Source organism: Corella eumyota, chromosome 2 (assembly GCF_963082875.1).
Source record: "Corella eumyota chromosome 2, kaCorEumy4.1, whole genome shotgun sequence".
NCBI classification, from domain to species: domain Eukaryota; kingdom Metazoa; phylum Chordata; class Ascidiacea; order Phlebobranchia; family Corellidae; genus Corella; species Corella eumyota.
The window spans coordinates 4,331,630-4,351,844 of record NC_137491.1 but is presented as its reverse complement, the minus strand read 5'-3'; the positions used below and the strand labels follow the sequence as shown (position 1 = coordinate 4,351,844).

Here is a 20,215-nt window from a genome sequence, read left to right as displayed (position 1 = left end):
CCTAGCAATAAAACCAACTTAATGTAAAACCTAAATGCAATAAAAATTTATTTTTAGGCTACAAGTTGTACAAGGAATATTAAATGGGTTCTTTAGATATTAAAATTACTTGTTAGCTTAATAGTGTTAATACAATGTAAAATAAGATAATAATATTAAAAGTTTACAACAGATTTATTGGCAGTGATTACAACTTGATAGCATTGACTATTGGTCTTTAAATATTACATAATTTTAATCCAGAAAGTTGCCAAAATAAGTTTGGTCTTAAAATCAGTTCGGGGATTTTATTTAACATATTTCTCCATGAATTTTTTATGAAATTCTGAGCGCAATGTGTCATTTATAAAATGTTGTTGTGGCTTGTCAGAAGTACCTCGTGCACAATTCTTAAACACTACATCATCATCCCATCGACGTTTGACTGCAAAATTTGAATTTTCTGCACTTCCAGTTAATAGTGGATTTCCACTAAGAATATTTTCTGTTCGAATTCTTTCCTGTTCTTCTTTACGCTCCTGCTCCAATTTAGCATTCTCCTCAGCTCTTTCTTTTTTGATCCGATTGAGCTCTGCCATTAATTCCTCCTCATCATCTCCAGAGTCATCCGAGTCACTGTTCTCACTGTCCAAAGGATCATCTGCATCAAGGTTAGCAGCAGAAACGTGATCAATTCTTAATCGCTTTTGACTCTCGCGAGATGGTCGGTCTGATCTCTTATCAGATCGAGATGACTTTTCACGTTGATCAAGATCGTGACGAAATTCACGGCTTCGGATATCTTCTGGTGCATTTTGACCGGGTTGTCGATACTTCAATGTTTTGTGACCTGGTAGATCCCTGCTAGAATACTGCTTGGAAAGTTTACCCAAATCGCTTTCTCCACGAGAAGAACCACCCTTCGCAGAAACATATGTTGCTCGATGTGCAGTTGTCATTTTTATTAAAATAACTAAAAACCTAGGTTTGTACAATGTAAAATAAATAAATATTAACAATCATGTTTTAAGTTTATTATATTTAAAATTTCTTTAAAAGTACACTACGTAGAAAAGTGCAGTTTTTACGATTTTAATCAATCCATTTAACTGTCTAAACTAATTTTTGTTATATATATATATTTTTATTTATTCTTATGTAAAAGACTAATTTTTAGTCAGTCAGTGGCTGTACTTTAAATACTGAAGATCAACATTTGTTGGGGCATAGCTAGTAAACCAATTTAATAACAAATAGCTTATTTTTAACACCGAACATCAGAACATAAGAAAACGTATTTACAAAATGAACGGCGTCGATTTTAACAGAAATAACAATACAAACAACCAGTGGCGTTAAAGCAATTTATATATTCACACTGGTTGGGGTAAAAGCACCTACATTTTTACAGAGAAAATTGATTGACAATAATTTTTTAAATCAATCTCTAGTTTATAAAACCATTTTTGGTAAAATGTATTTCATGTAATTAAAAAAAGCGTGAGGATGAAGCAGATTTAAAGCGAGTACTTTTATGTTTACATAATTTGCACACTCATACAAAAAAACGTTACCTTGCAAAAAATACTACATACATGATAGTTAATCAAACTAACGTCGTACGATATTTTTGTATTTACTTTATCTTATATTTGTAAAGGATTTAGGTTTGATGCCAATACAAGCTGACTGAAATTAGCTGTAGAATATTTAATCTGTAACTGGATATGGTTTTAATATTAATATCATGAATTCGGAAGCTTTGAAGCGTTTTATCAATAATCCTCATTTCAAATACGGGGCATCATTTTGTACATTTTTAGTGCTGGGTGCTTTTGGTTTAAAAGAATTTGCACAAATACGATATGACATTAAAAAACGAGCTGGTCATAACTTAGAAATGCAATCAGCTATGGAGGCAAAGGGAATTGAGAAAAAAACAGAACAATCTGTAGAAGAAGTATACCAAGATCTTGTTAAAAATAAGGATTTGGATGAATGGTATAATATACGGGGACCTAGGCAAGGGGAGGATTCCAAGGCTATACAAGATGAACAACGCAGATTACACCAAGAAAAAATAAAACTATCGCAAAACATTACTCCTAGCTAACATAAACAATCTTTTCTGTTGTATTTTTTTTAAATATAAAAAAGCTTTGTTTACTTTACTACAAACTGCTTAGTTATTGACGGGCTTGGCCTAAATCTGAGTGATAATTCTATTTTTGTCCTCTTTTTTAACATAAAACTCCTCTCGGTAGATTTTCATATTTATAGGGGTGTGTTGTGTAAAAAAAACAAAAAAATGAAGTTGCCTGAAAAAAATATTGTTATCACTGGTGCAACAAGGTTAGTTTTTATAACAATTTTATTTACAAACAAGAATTTTAATAGATCTTAGCCTATTAAAACAATTTTTTATTTCTTCAGTGGAATCGGACTGGTATTAATCAAATTGATAGCATCAGAGTTTAAAATGGAATTTTCTTTAAAAATTTGCATTGCTTGTCGCAACTTAGACAAAGGATATGATTTAAAGAAATATTTTACAGTTAATCATGAAGATGTTGAGGTGTTCTTGGTAAAAATGGATGTAGGGGTCATCCGATCTGTTCTTGCAGGATGTGAAGAGATAAAAAAATTGTGAGGGTATATTAAAACAGTATTTTTTATTTTACAACAGCAATTTTTAAATAACCTCAAGGACCATCTTGTTATATATTTAGATTCAGTACAGTTGACTGTGTATATCTTAATGCTGGTATATTGCCAATTGGAAAACTCAATTGGAACTACCTTTTAAAAAATACATTTTCAAGGTAGAAATATTACAGAATACATAAAGATATGTTGACCTAATTTATTCATAAAATCAAACACAAGTTTAATTTTGTTTAAAGCAATTTTGTACATCTATATACAACTGGTGAAGGGGCATTTGTGGTTAATGACTACACAACAAAAGAAGGAGTGAGGAATGTTTTTGCTACAAACATTCTTGGTCATTTTGTAATGGTGATTAAACTTCTTTTTAAGCAAACCTAACTGAATAAGATGTCGATGAAATTTTATTATGTTATTTTTGAGGTTGATCAACTACTACCACTAATTTCCAAAGATAACGGGTGTTCTCAAATAATATGGACTACATCAACCTCCGCATCCAAATCCGCTTTTAATAAATCTGATCTAATGTGTGAACATGGGTATGTTTATGTTCTTATCTTTTTTTAAATTTTGCCCAAGCATAACAACAAAAATCACCTGGTAATTATTTGTATTTTAGCAACATGCAATATGGAAGCTCAAAATATGTCCTTGATGCAACAAGTATTGAGCTAAATCGAAGGTTTAATAGTAAAGGTATTTATAGGTAAGTTAATTCTCAATTCAACCACTTCATATCTAAACATTCTTGAATTTAAAAACACAGGTAAAACGTAAATTATACATGAACTAAATAAAAGTCAAACTATAACCAGTAACATTTTATTTAAGTAACCAAGAAAAACTGTATTTGTAGTGAGCTTGCAGACCCTGGTACAGTAAAAACTAATATTTTAACAAATATCCTTCCAAACTGGATTTGGTGCATTTTTGTTGTGCCTCTAATGATTTTGGTAAGTTAATTATAATAATATTTTAAGTAACCTATCAGTTTTATAAATTTACTTGAAAATAAGTACAAAACAAACTAACCTGAAGAACTACTAATTAATCATTTTAAACACAGTGTCGCCTTTTTGTTTCTGCCCTTACCATAACACCTCAAAATGCTTGTCACTCATTTACTTGGCTGCTTCGACAAAATCCTAAAGAACTCCAACCCGATGTGAAATATTGTAGTCGAACTTCAATTTTGAATAAAACAAGAGTAGATGAAGTCAAGCTTTCAATCTCCGAAGTAGAATCAAAGGAAATATATGACGCAGTTGCTGATTTGGCTGAAAAAACTATTAAATCATTATAAAATATTGATTAAATTACCTCAAATGGTTTATTTTGAATCCTTTTTCTAATTTAAATGTTATGTTATGCAGTGTTGTTTTTTGCTATCTTAATCATGACAGTAGAATTGTTTGTTTGCCATAACTGTTTAGAATTTATTATGTTTTAATAACAAATTAACTTATACAAAAACAAACCAGTTAATTAAAAAAATAAAAGCACTAACCAAACATACTTGACAATAAAGTATAAATTGTTGTTAAAAAGAATACAGTTATGTATAATGTAAACTTTTCTATGCAATAACTGCACCAACCAATATTTATAACGGAACTCACCAACCACTTAAATTAAAACATAAAATATAAATAAATTCAACTTTAAAAAAATAAAAGTTAATATTGTTCCTTTAAACCTTTTTATAATTGACACTATAACAAAAGTCTTTATACTAGGTTATAAGAGGCACTTGTTAATGCAAAATTTTCAGTAGAAATAACCTATTTGAAGTAACCAACATGTTTTAAAGTGGAGCTACTGAAACAGAGTTGTAAGACTTAACCTGACTAAAGTAGAGTGGGGGATATTGTTCTTGCAATGGAACTTTGTACGCATAATTACTTCTTGGGTTATCAAACTTGTAGTAACACGAATATAAGAGCCAGGTTAGCTTGTTGTTGCGATTTTTTCTCGACGAAGTGGTCAACTCCAATTCAATGTGGTAGTCCACATTATTCACAACATACCTAAACACAGCAGTTACATGTGGTAATTTCACGATTAATTTATTAATACAGTAACAAATAAAAATTTTACATACTTCAATTCCTGTTTTTGCTGTCGCTTTGATTTTCTAGATGAACTTGAGGTTGTTGTTTTTTTAACTGAATCTTGTAAATCGGCTGAAATTTGCATAGATTTACTTTTTTCAGGACTCTCGGTGTGCATTTTGTAGCGTCCAACTCGAAATCCAAGTGCCTGAGCATTCTCAAAGATCAAGTTTGGAATAACTGTAGTTGGTGTTTCAGGTGTGGTATACAAAATCATTTTGCCATTAGAAAAAAATCGCATATATCTGAAAAAGGTTATTAAAATAACAACTAAACTGTAAATAAACAACACAGTATTTTGACAAAATATAATTTCTTACCGATAGTATTCAACACAATGATAAGGTTTGTAGGTAGGACTGAGTGAGCAGGAATCACCAGAAAAAAAGTAAGTAACCAAACTGATATAAACTCCATTACACAAGATTCTTGGCTTTTCTATGAACATATTCCTCCATGATACATATAAACCTTGTTGCAAAGTCGGCCCCCAGACTTTTTCACATGCTGCTTTCCACAAAGCCACATCACGAGAATAGACATAAAGTTTTCTGCAGGTTTCTGACATACCTTCAACAGATTTCATATCAAGGTCAGAAGATGCAACCCAGCGAATTATCAAACATAAAACCTCTGCAGGCAGATTAAGAAAGTCATTTTCTTCCACTCCAATTTCATTTTTAGATAAAATATTAGAAAATATTTCAACCAGGGAACCATTCTGCAAATCTGAATCCGAAACAGTCTGATCTTCATCACAATCGGATGAATTCTCTTTCACTTGGATCTCATCCATTTTGGCAACTATATCTTCAACATTTGGATCTATGTGAATTGCTTGTCTATAAAACTGTATAGCAGAATTCATTTGTCCATCTCTTTCACTTTGAACCCCACGGTAGTACAGATTTACTGCATTTTCTGTAGTTTTTTCAACATTTTGGTTGTTTTTCTTTTTTTCAGCAACTTCTGCGTGCCATTCTTGACGAAATTGTTCAAGTTGATTTGCAGATTCTTCATAACCACCATCCAAAGGATCAACATCTGAAGAGTTGTTTTCAGCCATGATACGAAAAACTGCAACTTTATTGGGCTTTAAGATCACGGTCAGAGAATCGGAAAATAAGTTTGTGGCAAATATCAGACAAGAAATCAACTCCCATAACTTGATGACGAGCAAATAATTTGTGATCCATATTAATACATAGCTTACAAATTTTAAAAACAGTTCCTAAACCTGATAAAATAAAAATAAATATTTGTGGGTGGATATATTATAAAACTAAATCATGAATAATAGGTAGGCTTTGTGCTAACATAATAAACGAATGCCTACTCAGTAAATATAACCCTATAATGACTACAAGGTAATAATATTACAACACAATCTGTTTGTCACTAATATGAATCATGTAAGGTTATTTAGGGAATTACAACAATATTATAATTATACAAGTAAACCCTTTAAAAAGGTGTTAAACTAATAAATAAACTCCAAGGAAAGATTATTGAAAATTCCTTCCTGAACAAAATTCTTTTGGAGGCGGTCTCATTGGTATTTTACCCAACACAAATTTTGAACTTTTAAACTGTTCAACTTCCGAATCGGTTAACAAAGATATATCCGTGTAAGTTTCATCTATTTTTTCAGTCACTTCTGAAGAAATGTTTCCAGGGGAAGAGGCAATAATTGAATTAAAACTAGGGGGTGCTATAGGTGAAGGGGTTGCTGCAGTAACAGGGGTGACTTGTTTGTTTTGAAGTTCTACCATACTTTTTTCTTCTACTTGGGAGTAAAGTGGGGCTGATTGATTTGTTGAAGGTAAGTCTTCAGATTTCTGAGGTATTTTCGATCCTGTTTTACATATATATCAATTTAACTTATTTTTTACACTTTAAATAATAACATGTAGTTGAAAGTTGCACTACATACCCGAATTGGGACCATACATTTCATATATTGCTATACAAGAAGATGGATTGGAATCAACTGTGGTGTTCACATGACTTAGCACTAAGGCTCGAACTTTATCACTCATCTCATGTAACTCCTCTTTTCGTCTAAGAAAAAAAAACAAGAAAACACAACAATATCAAGGATTTAACTTAACATATTTGTTGTTTATTAAAACGGTAAAGCTAAGGTAAAATAAAAATAATTTAGTAAAAAGCAATACTCATTACCTACATAAAATATAGTTAACAAAAATATTTTAATCCTATATTTTACCTTTCCACTCACCTTATGTATAATGAATTTATTTCATTAACAATGCTTTGATAAACACCCAAACCATGAAAACAATAAAGCACTCTAAGTTCTTCTGGAGAAATATCAGGAAGACCTTTAACAATAATTTATAGACATTTATAATAAACACTGACATAGCCCAAATTCTTTTATGCTGTTTTAGGAAATTACAATATAATTCAATGCATGCTACACCATAACAAAACAAATATAAACACTGTGGTTAATCCTCTGTATACAAATATAATACTCTGGTAATATCCTGATTATGACGCTGATACAGGTTATATCCAAACAAATGGGAAAAATAGATAACATACACTGCATCCAAAAACTGTGCTCATTATTGTGTATAAAAAAAATTAGTCCATTTATTGTATTTATCTACTCTTTAATCATAAACCTAATATCACTGATAAAATAACAACCAACCATCTAGACAGGGCTTTTCTGCACCAGGGGAATAGCAAGAATATGGCCACATTTTTTGGTTTGCCCACATTTTCATATCTTCTTGTATGGTTGATATTATTTTGTCATCTTCCGATTGGATTTCAACATCTGTAACCTCATTCTCTAGAGCTTCATATCTGTTCCATTGATATCTGTACACAAAGTAATGTTTAGTTAAGTAAGTATTGCCTTATGTTTTGGTTTTTGTCATGATATATAGCAAAGTAGTTGTTAATAATAGCAAAGTAGTTGTTAATAAAAGGTAGTAATTAAACACTTGCATTTAAAAAGTTTTAACATACTGGTTTCGGTTATTAGATTTTCTGTCATAGTTGTTGTTATATCCTTTTTGTTCTTGATGTCGGTTGTTGCTGTGTCTGTAATTTTGACTTTGATGATCATATTCATTATTTTGCTGCCGATTGTTGTTTTTATTTTCATATTGGCGATTATTATAATCATCTGCAAAATTTTGATTATTAAGCAATAATTTTTAATGCAATAAACTTATCGAAACAAGACTTAAAAATAAATTTAAAACTTTTTAATTTAAAACTTACTAAAATTTGAAGGTTTTATGTAGTTTTGTTTGGAATTTCTAGAATTGTAGTTATTTCTTGAATAGTTATCATCTACACAAATAAAATTTGTTACTTATTTAAATAAAAAAGCATTTTGTTTTTACATTTACCCACCATTATAACTTCTTTGGTTCGGGGCACTATGTTCGTTGCGGCATCTACTACCAAATTTGCAATTTCCTCTCAGAAAAAACTGACAGATTGCCATTTAAACAAATTTATATCAATTTTAAAAAATACCAACAAATTAAACTTCACAAAATTGCTTCACAAAATTATTGTTTCTAATTTTAAAATCTAAAATACAAAACATTCAAAACTGAACAAACTTGTCGAAAATGTCAAAATTGTTATTGTTTGATAGACCTACAAAAATGTAACATCACTATTTTATTACACTATTTTTTATTAACATTTTTTTACAGAAACTTATTTATTTTAGGTTTAGTATTTAAGCAATTTCAACTTGTCCACCGGCCTCTTCCAGCATTGTTTTATATTCATCAGCTTTTTCCTTTTCAATGTTAGCAAACACTACCTGAGGCAATGACTCAACGAATTTTTTGGCTTGTACGAGATTAAACTCAGGGTTGATTACTTTAATCGCTTTAATCAGTTTGATTTTATCTGGGGCCGAAAAACTTACGAGCTTCACCGAAAATTCAACTTGCTCCGGAACGGCCTCTTCTTCCTCCACTGGAGTTTCAGTGGAAGCTCCAGCAGGAGCTGCAGCATAAACCGGCACATCTTTAATGTTTAAACTAGTTTTTAAAAGTTCGTTTAAATCTGTAACTTCTCGTAATGTTAAAGCTGATATTTCATCAACAAGTTGAACGATTTTAGGATGATAGTTTTTAGTGTTTGCAGTGTCAAGTGGAGGAACATTTTCAAGTGAAGGTTTAACAGTTTCCAATGACATGCAACGATTTATCACAGGACGAGCATTTTTTTGCAGGAATACAAACTTTTCGATCCTACAGGCTCTTAAACATGTTGTTAACTTAATGATGGTTCCCATAGTCAGAATAATATTTAAAATAAACTATTTACCCTAGGATGAAAACTAAAAAAGATAATGGTTAAAAAAACAATATATATACAATTAAAAAATTATTACGCATTAATTGAATTGGCATTCATTCCCAATTATTACAACTGCTCAATAGTATTAAGCTTGTGCTTACCTGTCAGGCAATGTCCACACACCACAGTCAGTTATAAATCCAGACAAAATTATAATTGGTGACCATGCCATAAAATACTTAAAATCTTTATGTAAACATTAATACTTTTGGCATGTTTTAAATCATTAAATTGATTTTGTCATTTTTTCCCGTCGCATTGTTGTAATATTAATTGTGTATCGTATTTATTATTTACTTTTATCAATGCGCGAAAAACCAAAATAAAAAAAAAAAATTAAGTAGTTTTACAATAAAATTACGATACCGAATGCAAGTCGGTCATTACTGCATCGTTCATGTGTGTTCAAACTAAAATGGAAGTGAAAATGGTAGAAAAAATGATGAAAAGAAATTTCACAAAAAAAAAAATTATAGGTTAACATTTACAGGCTTTTGTTGTAAAAAAATATTTAATGTATATATATTTTTGTTTAAATGTTGGTCAACGATTGTCTGCGTATAAACTTTGGTTAATTTGTTTTAAAACTCAGAGACGTAAGTAAAACTATAAAACCATACCAAACGAACAAAAAAATTAAAAATAGCATGTCTTTTACTTGAGCACGGCATATATTTGCCCTTAAGACTCCTTTTGGTAAGCTGTTCTTTAAAATTAAAAGTTCTAAATTTTCAGTATGGATGTTATTATCCTAATAAGTCGAAAACCTTCTATTAACGACATTTAATCAGTTAGTGTATGTTAAATTGTTTTAAAAGAGACGATGCTCCTGTATAACTGAACTTCACAAAGCCGAAAAATGTTTTGTTCAAATGTCTAATGAAAAAAACAAAATTGTCCACGCTAATTACTGACTTAAGTTTCAGGCTCTTTTGTAAGATTGCTACAAACTAAAACGCCTGAATTTACAAATCTCTATTACTCGCCACTGCCATCTGCCGGGAAGGAAAACTGATAAATTTTAGTGACTACAATCCATCAATTCGTTTTATTTGAACACATTAGCATAACTTAGACTAAAAATAGTTGTATTAAATATATTTTAAGTCAGCAAATAGTTGTATTAAGTATATTTAACGAGCAAATTTGAAATACAAAATGACAAAACCAATTTAAAACATGGAATAAAGTTCCAGTTTTTGGCACTATTAGAGTTTGCTTTTCAATTTGCTATTTGTTTGTTGAAAAAAAATTCTGAACCCCAACCATTTCTACAACTAAAAATAAAAATAACTAAAATAAAGAAATCATAATATTAACAAATAAATAAAATATGAGTTTATTTAAGTGGCTATGTTATGATACTTAATAAATGTAAGTGTATAAAATGTATACACTTAGTATTTTTAAATTTTAAAATAGATATCTACAGATTAAACAACTACCTTTAACAAATACACAAAAACAAAATTTGTTTATATATATAGTTTTATAATTGCATATTTTTATGTAAAACTCAGCTTGGCATGTTAAATAAATTTTAAACCCAATGATATAATTGTATTTACACAATTTATTAAAGAGTTTTATTTAAACTTTTGACCGTTTTTTTAAACAAAATAACACTACTTTTTTCTTAATAAAAAACAATCTTATTTTTAGTTAATGATGTACAACCACCAAGTTAATTTTTAGGAAGATCGCTTTAGTTGACTATTAAAATTTTTAAAAATATTTAATTTATATACTTACTTATAAGTAAAATGAAAAATCTCCTTGTCAACCCTCGTCCCTCAGCATGATTTTAGGTTTTAATTTGTGAAGTCCTAAAAAAACATAATAAAGAAGATTCATAAAAACAAAGTTGGTCAATATATTATAAACCATAGCTTACCTTGCTTTCATTAGCAAACTAGCAGACTAGAGGGTTGAAGTTAGGTTTATCAACAAAATGTATCAAAACTTAACATTTCTTCCATCTTGGTTTGGTCACATGATGGTCACCACCACAATTTAGCTACCTGTATATTGAACAAAAAATAGTTTAACTAACTATTTGGCATATTTTATCAATAAAAATTTGTTTCATTACCATGGATTCTACATAAAACTCCTCCTTCCACTACTAAAGAAATGATGTTTAGAACTCTGCAATTTATTAACTACAGTTTTATAAGTCATAAAAATATATTTAAGGGGTATATTAAGATATAATTTAAGTAACAATGTGTTTGCATTGTATTTCTGTTCATGGTTATTTAAAAAGCTCATGCTCATTGAGCTGTGCATTTTTTCGTTTACCTCAATACTTAATTCTATTAGAAATTTTTAAAACTTTGCATACCTTAAAATAATTAATAAAAAAGATATTTAAATTTATTAACAAAGGGTAAATGATAAAATAATTTTAATAAAATGTTGTTTAATGACTTCAAAAGTTATTTAAAATTTACGCAAATATCGTGACGTCACGAATCTCGCTTTGCATTTTGAAATCGCATGAGCTAGGGCTTGAGCTCGATTAGGGTTAGGAAAACCAGGGTTAGGCTTTCCAATAAAATTAAATCGAGAATACAAAAATTTTAATTTGGTATAAAAAGTTATGAAAACGCTTCGTTAAATAAAGTGCACTGCTTAGCATTAGCTTTTTGAACGACCATTAACAGAAATACAATGCAAACACATTGTGAATATATTGTTCCTTAAATTAAATCTTAATATACCCCTTAAATATACTTTTATGACTTAGAAAACTATAGTTAATAAACTGCAGGGCTCTTAACACCATTTCTTTATTTTTTTTTGAAAAGGTGCTGTTTAATAAAACACATTCTTTATTGGACTTATTAAATATCAAAATATACTGTTTTACTTTGACCTGGCCTTGAGTTTAATGTATTAATTCATCCATGGGAAAAACTTGTTAATTAAATATAATTTCTGGTGTATATAACTATATTAAGAGGTTATATTTAGCATGGTTTTTGATGACAAATTTAACTTTATTTTTTCGGTAAGTTATTTTGATGTTAAATGGTCCAATTTTAAGTTATATTTCATGTTATGGGACAAATTAAAACTATTTTTTATGTTATGGGACAAGATTAAAATGTTATTTTTTATATTTTGGGACAAAGTTTACCTTTTTTTTCATTTTGATTGGACTAAATTATTTCCCATGATATGTGACAAAGTTTTAAGTTATTTTTCATGTTAATTGGACAAAGTTCGAAGTTATTTTCCATTTTAATTGGAATAATTTTGAGTTATTTTTTTATGAAATGGGATCTATTTTAAATAACTTTTATGTTATGGGACAAAGTTTTAGTTATTTCCATTTTAATTGAACTAATTTATTTCCCATGGTTTATGACAAAGTTTTAAGTTATTTTCATGTTAATTGGACAAAGTTTTAAGTTATTTTTATGTTAATTGGACAAAGTTTTAAGTTATTTGCCATGTTATTTGGACAAATTTTAAGTTATTTTCATGTCAATTGGACAAAGTTTCAAGTTATTTGGACAAATTTTAAGTTATTTTCATGTTAATTGGACAAAGTTTTAAGTTATTTGCCATGTTATTTGGACAAATTTTAAGTTATTTTCATGTTAATTGGACAAAGTTCCAAGTTATTTGGACAAATTGTAAGTTATTTTTTTTGTTATGGACAAAGTTAAGGTTTATTTTATGTCATTGGACAAATTTATACATAGCAGAATAGGAGCCCGAGGTATCAGAATAATAACTCTTGATCTATTTTTATTTCGACATTGTTAAGTTGAAAACAAAGCAAAACACAGTTACGATACACACAAGGCAAAGAGTAAAAACATTTATAATTTACATTAAAAAAATGATAAAAGTTGCTAAAGAATAAAAATGACAATACAAAAAACATGTCAGAAAGCACAATAAATACGAAGAAAAAACGAAATGCAAAAATACATTACACTTGAGAATAAAAAAAATTAAACATACAGTATAATAATCGAAGTAACGAAATAATTACAAACATAAAGCGTACAAAAAATATTGAAATTCGGTATACATGGTCACAAGTAAACTACTTTTGGGATAAAAAAATACTGTTTCATGGATAAAAAAGTAGTTAATTTAATGTACAAAATTTGTAGTAAAACAACATAAGAGTATGCAAAAAATTACTGTTTTTTTAAATTTATGTTCAGTTTTATAGAAGTGTTTATGTAATTTTAACTTCTATACAGTCTTTGTCTGTTTGTACAGTTTATTTGGATCTGTACATTAGATTGTCACAAAACCTCGGCAAAATGGTTATTGGGCCCTTGACAAAGGACTTGCTCCTCGGAAAACAAGAACTTGCCCCTTAGGAATGGGTGATTGGCTAGCCAACAGAAAAAGCGGGGTAGCGGGTCTTTTAGCAAAGTGTGCTCCGATCTTTTTTCCTATAAAATATTAAAGATTAGAATTCTGCTTATAAATATTTAAAAGTGTAGTTGTAATTTTTTGATTTTGTTATAAGTATTTATTTGTTTTGTGTTGGTGACTTTTTAGATTAAAAAGATTTTATACAAACTTTAAAGTTTGGCTCGTCAACCAGAATCTAAAAATAAGGAACAAAGTTAGTATTTGTTTATGATAATCTACCCTGCAGAAAAAAAAATAAAAAGGTTAGATTGAAGTTTTCTTTTAACCGGATCTCTAAAAATAAAGAACAAATTAAAATTGGCCAAAAACAAATCGATGAGCTCTTCGAAATATTCAACCAGCATCTAAAAATAAAAAACAGCATGTTTAAATTTGTTTTTGGTAATCTAACCTGAAAAAAGCCTGTAAAAAAGGGTTAGTTTGGTTTTAGTTTTTTAAGGCCCCTGAAAAAAAATTATGGTTTTAGTTTTTTAAAGGCCCCTGAAAAAAAATTATGGTTTTAATTTTTTTAAAGGCCCCTGAAAAAAATTATGGTTTTAGTTTTTAAAGGCCCATGAAAAAAAATTATAGTTCTAGTTTCTTAAAGGCCCCTGAAAAAAAATTATAATTTGGTTAGTAATGCCCCTGTAAGAAAATAAAACGAACGGTTTAAGAGGCCTCTGTGAAGGTAAATAATAGGTTTAAAGGTGGAAGGAAATAAGAATAGCCTGCAAAAAATAAAAGAGAGAAATTGGAAATTTTAGTGTTTTTTCTGCATGTTTAATGTAGTGTTTACTGTGTATCCTATTTTAGACTCTGCCCACAAAATTTATAATTTTTAGTTTGGATTTCCATCCACGAAATTAAATACTGCTTTATATCGGGCTCCCGCCTACGAAATTAAATAATTTATGTTGGGATCCAACCCACTCACACAATTAGGTTTAGTACATAAATACAACAAGGCGAAAAAATACAGTGAATTTACACACATAAATATTATAAACCACACATAGGCCTAGTTTTCTAAAATCTATTCTTTTAAATTTTTTATATATACTTTACTTGCGCAAAAATCTAAAAACCCATTAAACAGTCCCGTTTAATATAATTATGAACACACAGAAACCTAAACACACTTGGGACTGTGTCAACTATACTACTTTTAATGCGCAAAATTTATGAGTTGTTACCAGTCAAAATAAAAAAACAGACACGTGATACTACAAACTTTTAACCCGTGAAAACTTTTAAGCGCTTGATTATGCAGTACATATAAAAAATAGGCACGTGAAAACCTACAGCCCTACAGACCTAAAGTCTTACAGCCCACCTTTTGTTGAGTGAGGTCCTGAGACTTTTTTTTGAAGTTTGCCAAGTCGAGTGAGGTCCTGAGACTTTTTTAGTTCTTCTTTTGCATAAAAAACACATAACACACACATAGGCCTAGTTTTATACAATCTATTCTATATACTCTATTTATTACTTGCGCAAAACATCTAAAAACCCATTAAACAGTCCCGTTTAATATAATTATGAACACACAGAAACCTAAACACATTGGGACTGTGTCAACTAAACTACTTTTAATGCGCAAAAATTATGAGTTTTAACCAGTAACAAATAAAAAGAAAATGCAGACACATAAAACTTTTAACCCGTGAATATTTAAAGCGCTCAATTATGCAGTACAAATAAAAAATCAGGCACGTGAAAACCTACAGCCCTACAGACCTTAACTAAATAAGGTCCTGAGTTTTTTTTTCAGTTGTCTCTGAGTCATGAGTTCTTTGACTTAACTTCCCCCTTGCTAGTTGCAAGGAAGACTTATTACAATTTCATCCGCTTTCCATTCCTCCAATTCCTGCCATTACCTTTTTCCTCCATTCATTAAATCCAAATAAAATCCATTTTCTCTGCATTGAAAATATTGTTTAGAAAAAGGTAGTAGACACTAAACCCTACTTAAAATTAAGATTTTTTCAAATGTCAATTTTATGATATGTCGCATCGTATCAGAATTTTTTAAGTTATGTCACTTTTCAATTCTTTTAGTGCCAACAACATTAAATTAGGTCAATTCACATGTTAAATATTATTATTGTATATTTTTTTTTTTTTTGTGCCAACTATTTTAAAATATGCCTTTTTTGATAACTCGTGCCAATTTTTTTAATTTATGCCAAATGTACATTTATTTATATATTTAAATACCTCGTTTAAATACTTTGGGAGTACCTGCGCATCAACACAGGTTTAATATTGTTCATAAGTTTTTAATTAAATATATATAAAAAATTATTATTTTATTGGCAAGTATAATAACTTAATATTAATATTTATAACATTTACGATTTTTTACGATTACTTCAAAATTAGTTAAAAGTTAAAAAATAACTTTAAATCAATTAAATGAAAGTTAACATACCTGAAACAGTGTTCAGAAAACTTTAACGCAATATATCTCATAGGAGCAAGTTCAACTTCATTAACTTTTCTAAAAAAAATTTTAATCTTTTAAAATTTATAGTTTTTTTTTATATAAAATATATTTATATTTAATTATTAACTGCTTATATAATGCCACATTTAATACTGTTAATGATATACTTTAAAAATCGAACTACAAATAACTAACAAAAACTCGTCTGCTCACCTCTAAAGTCCATCTGGAAAGAACTAAAATTCCGATTTCAACTCAAATTTGCCACTAAACACCAAATCACGTGACTCTGCGTGTTTAGTGACATGTGTGTTTGTGCACGACGCCTCTTGCAGTGAAAAGCGCGTTTCAAGCTGTCACTCAAAATATATTTGCCTAAATCTTCTAAACAATTCTTTAAAATGTTAATATAACAACACAAACCAATAACTTGTTATAATATGTAAATATTTATTTACTTTTTAATAATTATTTGTAACAATTAACGTCTTAAATTACGATTAAACAATTTATACGTGCGTTAATATAGCACGTTAGTTGCAACACCAGGAATTTCGGATTATGATGCAATTTCGTGCTTTAAAGGAATTTCTCGGAGAGACGCACCAATTAAGACGTCGCATTTCCCCGCTTAATAGAAAAATCACAGCTGGATTTATCTACATTTTATAACCTTATTTGGTAATAAAATCTCGGTTTAGTCTGCACGTGTTAACTAATTAAAATTTGCACCCGAGACCTCGTGGTAGAGGAATTTCTAGAGAAGGCGCACTAATAATGACGTCACGTTCCTTGCGCATCGCTTAGTGGAAAATTTTAAGTTTCTATGCCTTATAACAGACCTATGTTAAAGCAATAGTAAATTATATTATTTGTTTTTCTTAATTTTAATAATTCGAAATCCAATGTTTGTTAGTGTCCAAACACATTTTTATTATTTTTTTATAAATATAAAACTTAAAATAAGTTTTTTTATTTTTAATAAATATTCAAAAACAAAAAATAGCAAAAATAAATTAACTAAAGGTCATGCCTGTTCCATAAAGTCCTAAACGTTTGCAGAAAAGGCACGACCGCTTTTTAATGGTAACCTGGCAATTATGTTAAAACTGCAATCCTAAAAAGGTAGTTATAATAAAACAAGTTGTGAATTACATAACATGTATGTAGTTTATTCAAATAATAATTATTTAAACTTGGTTAAAATATCAGTTTAATAAAAAATAACATAAAATCACAAGTTGTGGTGCGCAATATTCCATATGTTGTGACCATATTAAAAATAGCAATTTTTTAAATGCCATCGTTGTTAGGTCATTAAAATTACCAAGCCAAAATATTTTAACCAAACAAAGACGTATAATCATTTAATCATTTTGTTCTTTATGCTTTCCAATTAGCTAGATTTATCACCCTACCGACCGGGTTTAGGTAACTAGTAGTATTGCTTTAATGTCACATGAAAATTACTAATTGATCTTCGAGTGAATAGACATTTTCGTAACCTAACCTTATTCATATTTACAATTTGTAATTATGGTTTGAAATCTTAAATTTCGAACGATTTAAAGATCGTTATTAGGTTTTTAAACTTTGGTCAGTTTTATATTATAATATTAATAACTTAAAAATTTAATTTTAGTTTGTTTATTATAAGTAAATTCTTGTTTTGTCTATAAAAATTTCGATATTAACCATTAACAATTTAATATAATATATTTTATAATACAAGTAGTTAAAAAAACATATTTAAAAATTATTTTTGTTTGTTTATTATATTTAAATGCTTGTTTATTTATTAAAAAAATCAATATGTTGGTTTAATGTATATAAATACCAAAAAGAAAAAATTAAATTCATAGAGATTGATATTTTAAAATTTTTTAATTCAATTTTATTTTTAAATTTTTAGTTTAATAATTAAAAAAAGGTTTAGTCTAAAAGTTAAATACGTAACACTTGATTAATTAGTTTACTTAATATTTTTAATTAAGTTATGTTTATGCATTACTTTATTCACAATAAAGATTAATTTTAAAAATATTCAAATAATTTCGAACCATTTTTTATTTATCAAATAAATCTAGTTTATAAATAATATTTTAAAATAAATGCAATAAAGCTACTAGCTACACAAATAAAATAACAAAATTGTTTATTCAAGACAAGGGTTTAACCAAAGAAAGGGCAACCGACAGGAAAAAAAGACAACCAAGTCCAATAAGAACGTACAAGGGAGCCTTTTTAGAAATTTTGTTTAATGGATTTTCTGTTGTGCTATTGGTAATTTCTAAAAGTACATGTAAAGGTTCAGTAAAAAAAGTAAAACAGAATACAAAGCGACGTTTGCTAATAAAAAAGGTGTTTATGTACAACGTTTTCTTTCCCACTATTTTGTTATCATAAGCTACTGCAGACTTTGTGCCAACAAGTAATGTTTTTTTAAAGTAACATATAACTTATTATACCCCACGTAAGAAACGGTATACAAACATATACGGATGCCAACCCATTTCCAGCATTGCAAAATCTGGATGAAAATCTTTTGTAATACAAAAGTCTATTCACCTTGGGTTACGTCAGTTATTTTGAAATCTTTAAAATGGGTTTGTTACAAATTTTACCTGTACAAGTATTTCCTGTAACATTGTAACCAGCATTGCAGGCACAAGTAAATGAACCAACTGTGTTAGTGCAATTACCTGCACCTACCACTCCACAAGCTGTAGCACTCAAACATTCGTCAGTAAAATCATTAGTAAGTTATTATAATTAAAAATGACTAACAAAGAAAAAACTAATAAAAATAATACATAATATTTCAAGGTTTTTAAACATAAAAATTGTAGGCCTACCATTGCATGCTGTTCCTGGTGGTGTTAAAGTTGCGTTTCGATTTCGGGTTGCAACTGCAAGGTTACTTGTATCTGTGTAACCAGCATTACATGTGCATTGATATTGGTGATTTCCCGTGATGGTACACATAGCATTTGGATCACACATCATCTGATCCATACAAATATTAGCAGGAACTAAAATTATAATTTATGTTAGTTAGTTAGTTCTTTCGGTAATTGTTCGCATAAATATTTAAATAAAGAAAATTATTAAAACAAAGTTTATTAAAATTCGTACTTGAGTTGATGTTGGTCCCGTTTGCAATTGCATCAGCTACAAAAGTTGACGCAACACTTGAATTGAGAAAAGCTGTGTCCGGAAACGTTAGATTTTGTGGAGGCAAAACAGAAACGGCCGGTAAAAAAACCTGGAACCTCACGATAACTAAAAAAAATATTTTTAAAACAAAAAATCAACCTTTTCCACAAATTTAATTTTAAAATTTACCAGCATCCTGATCAATAGTTTGTGCATTGTTGCATGTTAAAGTAAGAAGGCAAAAAACAAGGATAATGGCCTTAAACATAATTTTGTGGGATTGTTAATATTGTTATTCAAATTTTATTATGTTTATTGGGGAAATTATTTATAACTTATCATAACTTTTGTATTTATCTAAATAAACGAATAAATTTAAACGGTTAATTAATTTACTTTATTTTATACGTTTGGTCGCCGATTTTCTGTTTTTAATCGTTCAAGCGCACATTATTTTTAAACCAAATATCTAAAGTCGCGCAGTGGTGTTTAATAGTTGCTTCCTAAAAGATTAGCTTATGTTTTTAATTTAAGTATAGCTCTGTGTTCGTTATAAAGTCTAATTTCTAACTAATTTATATTATATAAATAACCTGCTTGCATTATTTCTATTTAGTTCTTTTACTATTATATAAAAAATAATAAAATTCGTAATACATAGTAGGTTGCGTTATTGAATTGCTGAGTGGGCTGCCTACCGAACAATATTTGCATAGTGAGCTATCATTAAAAAGAATGCTTATACTTTAAGTCAGGACAAAGTAACCACGTAAAATAATAACAAATGCTAAGGCCAAGGCACCTTTAAGAGCCCCTGCTTTCTAATGAGATGTTCGGTTTTTACATATGCAATTTATATTTTTGCCACATAGTCATACTCGGACAACATTAAAGTTGAAAATATCAAATTTCAAAAAAATTATAAAAATGACACATTGTGGTGCGTAATATTTTTTGACAAGCAACCCTATTAAATTTTAAAATAAAATAAAAAATTTAAAATAAAAATTTTAAATTTGAAAAAATGACATAAAAATTGCGTGTTGTTGTGCGCAATATCTCGTGTGTTGCGACTGTATAACGACCAAGAATTTTTTATAAT

The 20,215-nt window shown here is 28.9% G+C and overlaps 7 protein-coding genes across 8 annotated transcripts; 2 read left to right on the top strand and 5 right to left on the bottom strand.

The window, feature by feature from the left end:
* Positions 1-30: 30 nt before the first annotated feature.
* On the bottom strand, positions 31-956 carry LOC145741209 (protein CWC15 homolog). Its single transcript, XM_082558755.1, has one exon. It carries the CDS (start codon positions 936-938, stop codon positions 288-290), a length of 651 nt encoding a protein of 216 aa, XP_082414881.1. The 5' UTR covers positions 939-956; the 3' UTR covers positions 31-287.
* A 644-nt stretch (positions 957-1,600) lies between these two features.
* LOC145741193 (cytochrome c oxidase assembly protein COX16 homolog, mitochondrial-like) lies at positions 1,601-2,244 on the top strand. Its single transcript, XM_082558735.1, has one exon. The coding sequence runs from the start codon at positions 1,727-1,729 to the stop codon at positions 2,090-2,092; it is 366 nt and encodes a 121-aa protein (XP_082414861.1). The 5' UTR covers positions 1,601-1,726; the 3' UTR covers positions 2,093-2,244.
* On the top strand, positions 2,201-3,149 carry LOC145741192 (3-keto-steroid reductase/17-beta-hydroxysteroid dehydrogenase 7-like). The gene is made up of 4 exons (XM_082558734.1): positions 2,201-2,331; positions 2,413-2,625; positions 2,709-2,801; positions 2,883-3,149. Exons 1-4 carry the CDS (start codon positions 2,288-2,290, stop codon positions 3,025-3,027), a joined length of 495 nt encoding a protein of 164 aa, XP_082414860.1. The 5' UTR covers positions 2,201-2,287; the 3' UTR covers positions 3,028-3,149.
* Positions 3,150-3,515: 366 nt separating this feature from the next.
* On the bottom strand, positions 3,516-5,996 carry LOC145741191 (F-box only protein 9-like). Of its 2 annotated transcripts, none has more exons than XM_082558732.1 (4): positions 5,081-5,996; positions 4,751-5,005; positions 4,493-4,676; positions 3,516-3,935 (listed from the first exon to the last, which is right to left on the bottom strand). In XM_082558732.1, the coding sequence occupies exons 1-4, from the start codon at positions 5,824-5,826 to the stop codon at positions 3,867-3,869; spliced, it is 1,254 nt and encodes a 417-aa protein (XP_082414858.1). In that variant the 5' UTR covers positions 5,827-5,996; the 3' UTR covers positions 3,516-3,866. The 2 variants fall into 2 exon arrangements, with proteins under 2 accessions (XP_082414858.1, XP_082414859.1); XM_082558733.1 differs by having other exon boundaries at positions 3,516-3,926.
* Positions 5,997-6,031: 35 nt separating this feature from the next.
* LOC145742122 (nucleoporin NUP42-like) lies at positions 6,032-8,293 on the bottom strand. The gene is made up of 7 exons (XM_082559885.1): positions 8,160-8,293; positions 8,025-8,096; positions 7,767-7,926; positions 7,444-7,616; positions 7,003-7,105; positions 6,694-6,821; positions 6,032-6,615 (listed from the first exon to the last, which is right to left on the bottom strand). Exons 1-7 carry the CDS (start codon positions 8,251-8,253, stop codon positions 6,266-6,268), a joined length of 1,080 nt encoding a protein of 359 aa, XP_082416011.1. The 5' UTR covers positions 8,254-8,293; the 3' UTR covers positions 6,032-6,265.
* A 48-nt stretch (positions 8,294-8,341) lies between these two features.
* On the bottom strand, positions 8,342-9,244 carry LOC145742124 (large ribosomal subunit protein bL12m-like). The gene has a single exon (XM_082559886.1). The coding sequence runs from the start codon at positions 9,061-9,063 to the stop codon at positions 8,497-8,499; it is 567 nt and encodes a 188-aa protein (XP_082416012.1). The 5' UTR covers positions 9,064-9,244; the 3' UTR covers positions 8,342-8,496.
* Positions 9,245-17,781: 8,537 nt separating this feature from the next.
* Positions 17,782-19,465, bottom strand: LOC145743344 (uncharacterized). Its single transcript, XM_082561285.1, has 4 exons — positions 19,303-19,465; positions 19,093-19,239; positions 18,813-18,989; positions 17,782-18,247 (listed from the first exon to the last, which is right to left on the bottom strand). Exons 1-4 carry the CDS (start codon positions 19,379-19,381, stop codon positions 18,117-18,119), a joined length of 534 nt encoding a protein of 177 aa, XP_082417411.1. The 5' UTR covers positions 19,382-19,465; the 3' UTR covers positions 17,782-18,116.
* Positions 19,466-20,215: the final 750 nt, after the last annotated feature.

Coding starts and splice junctions, on each gene's coding strand:
- LOC145741209 (XM_082558755.1), bottom strand. CDS start 938: ATGACAACTGCACATCGAGCAACATATGTTTCTGCGAAGGGTGGTTCT.
- LOC145741193 (XM_082558735.1), top strand. CDS start 1,727: ATGAATTCGGAAGCTTTGAAGCGTTTTATCAATAATCCTCATTTCAAA.
- LOC145741192 (XM_082558734.1), top strand. CDS start 2,288: ATGAAGTTGCCTGAAAAAAATATTGTTATCACTGGTGCAACAAG. Junction 2,332..2,412: donor GTTATCACTGGTGCAACAAG/GTTAGTTTTTAT, acceptor TTATTTCTTCAG/TGGAATCGGACTGGTATTAA. Junction 2,802..2,882: donor TTAAAAAATACATTTTCAAG/GTAGAAATATTA, acceptor TTTTGTTTAAAG/CAATTTTGTACATCTATATA.
- LOC145741191 (XM_082558732.1), bottom strand. CDS start 5,826: ATGGCTGAAAACAACTCTTCAGATGTTGATCCTTTGGATGGTGGTTAT. Junction 4,677..4,750: donor CAGCAAAAACAGGAATTGAA/GTATGTAAAATT, acceptor TGCTGTGTTTAG/GTATGTTGTGAATAATGTGG. Junction 3,936..4,492: donor CCCCACTCTACTTTAGTCAG/GTTAAGTCTTAC, acceptor ATGATTTAATAG/TTTTTTCAGCCAAATCAGCA.
- LOC145742122 (XM_082559885.1), bottom strand. CDS start 8,253: ATGGCAATCTGTCAGTTTTTTCTGAGAGGAAATTGCAAATTTGGTAGT. Junction 8,097..8,159: donor GAACCAAAGAAGTTATAATG/GTGGGTAAATGT, acceptor TTATTTGTGTAG/ATGATAACTATTCAAGAAAT. Junction 6,822..7,002: donor ATAAATTCATTATACATAAG/GTGAGTGGAAAG, acceptor TTTTTTTCTTAG/ACGAAAAGAGGAGTTACATG.
- LOC145742124 (XM_082559886.1), bottom strand. CDS start 9,063: ATGGGAACCATCATTAAGTTAACAACATGTTTAAGAGCCTGTAGGATC.
- LOC145743344 (XM_082561285.1), bottom strand. CDS start 19,381: ATGTTTAAGGCCATTATCCTTGTTTTTTGCCTTCTTACTTTAACATGC. Junction 18,990..19,092: donor CGGGACCAACATCAACTCAA/GTACGAATTTTA, acceptor TTATAATTTTAG/TTCCTGCTAATATTTGTATG. Junction 18,248..18,812: donor ACCAGGAACAGCATGCAATG/GTAGGCCTACAA, acceptor ATGTACTTTTAG/AAATTACCAATAGCACAACA.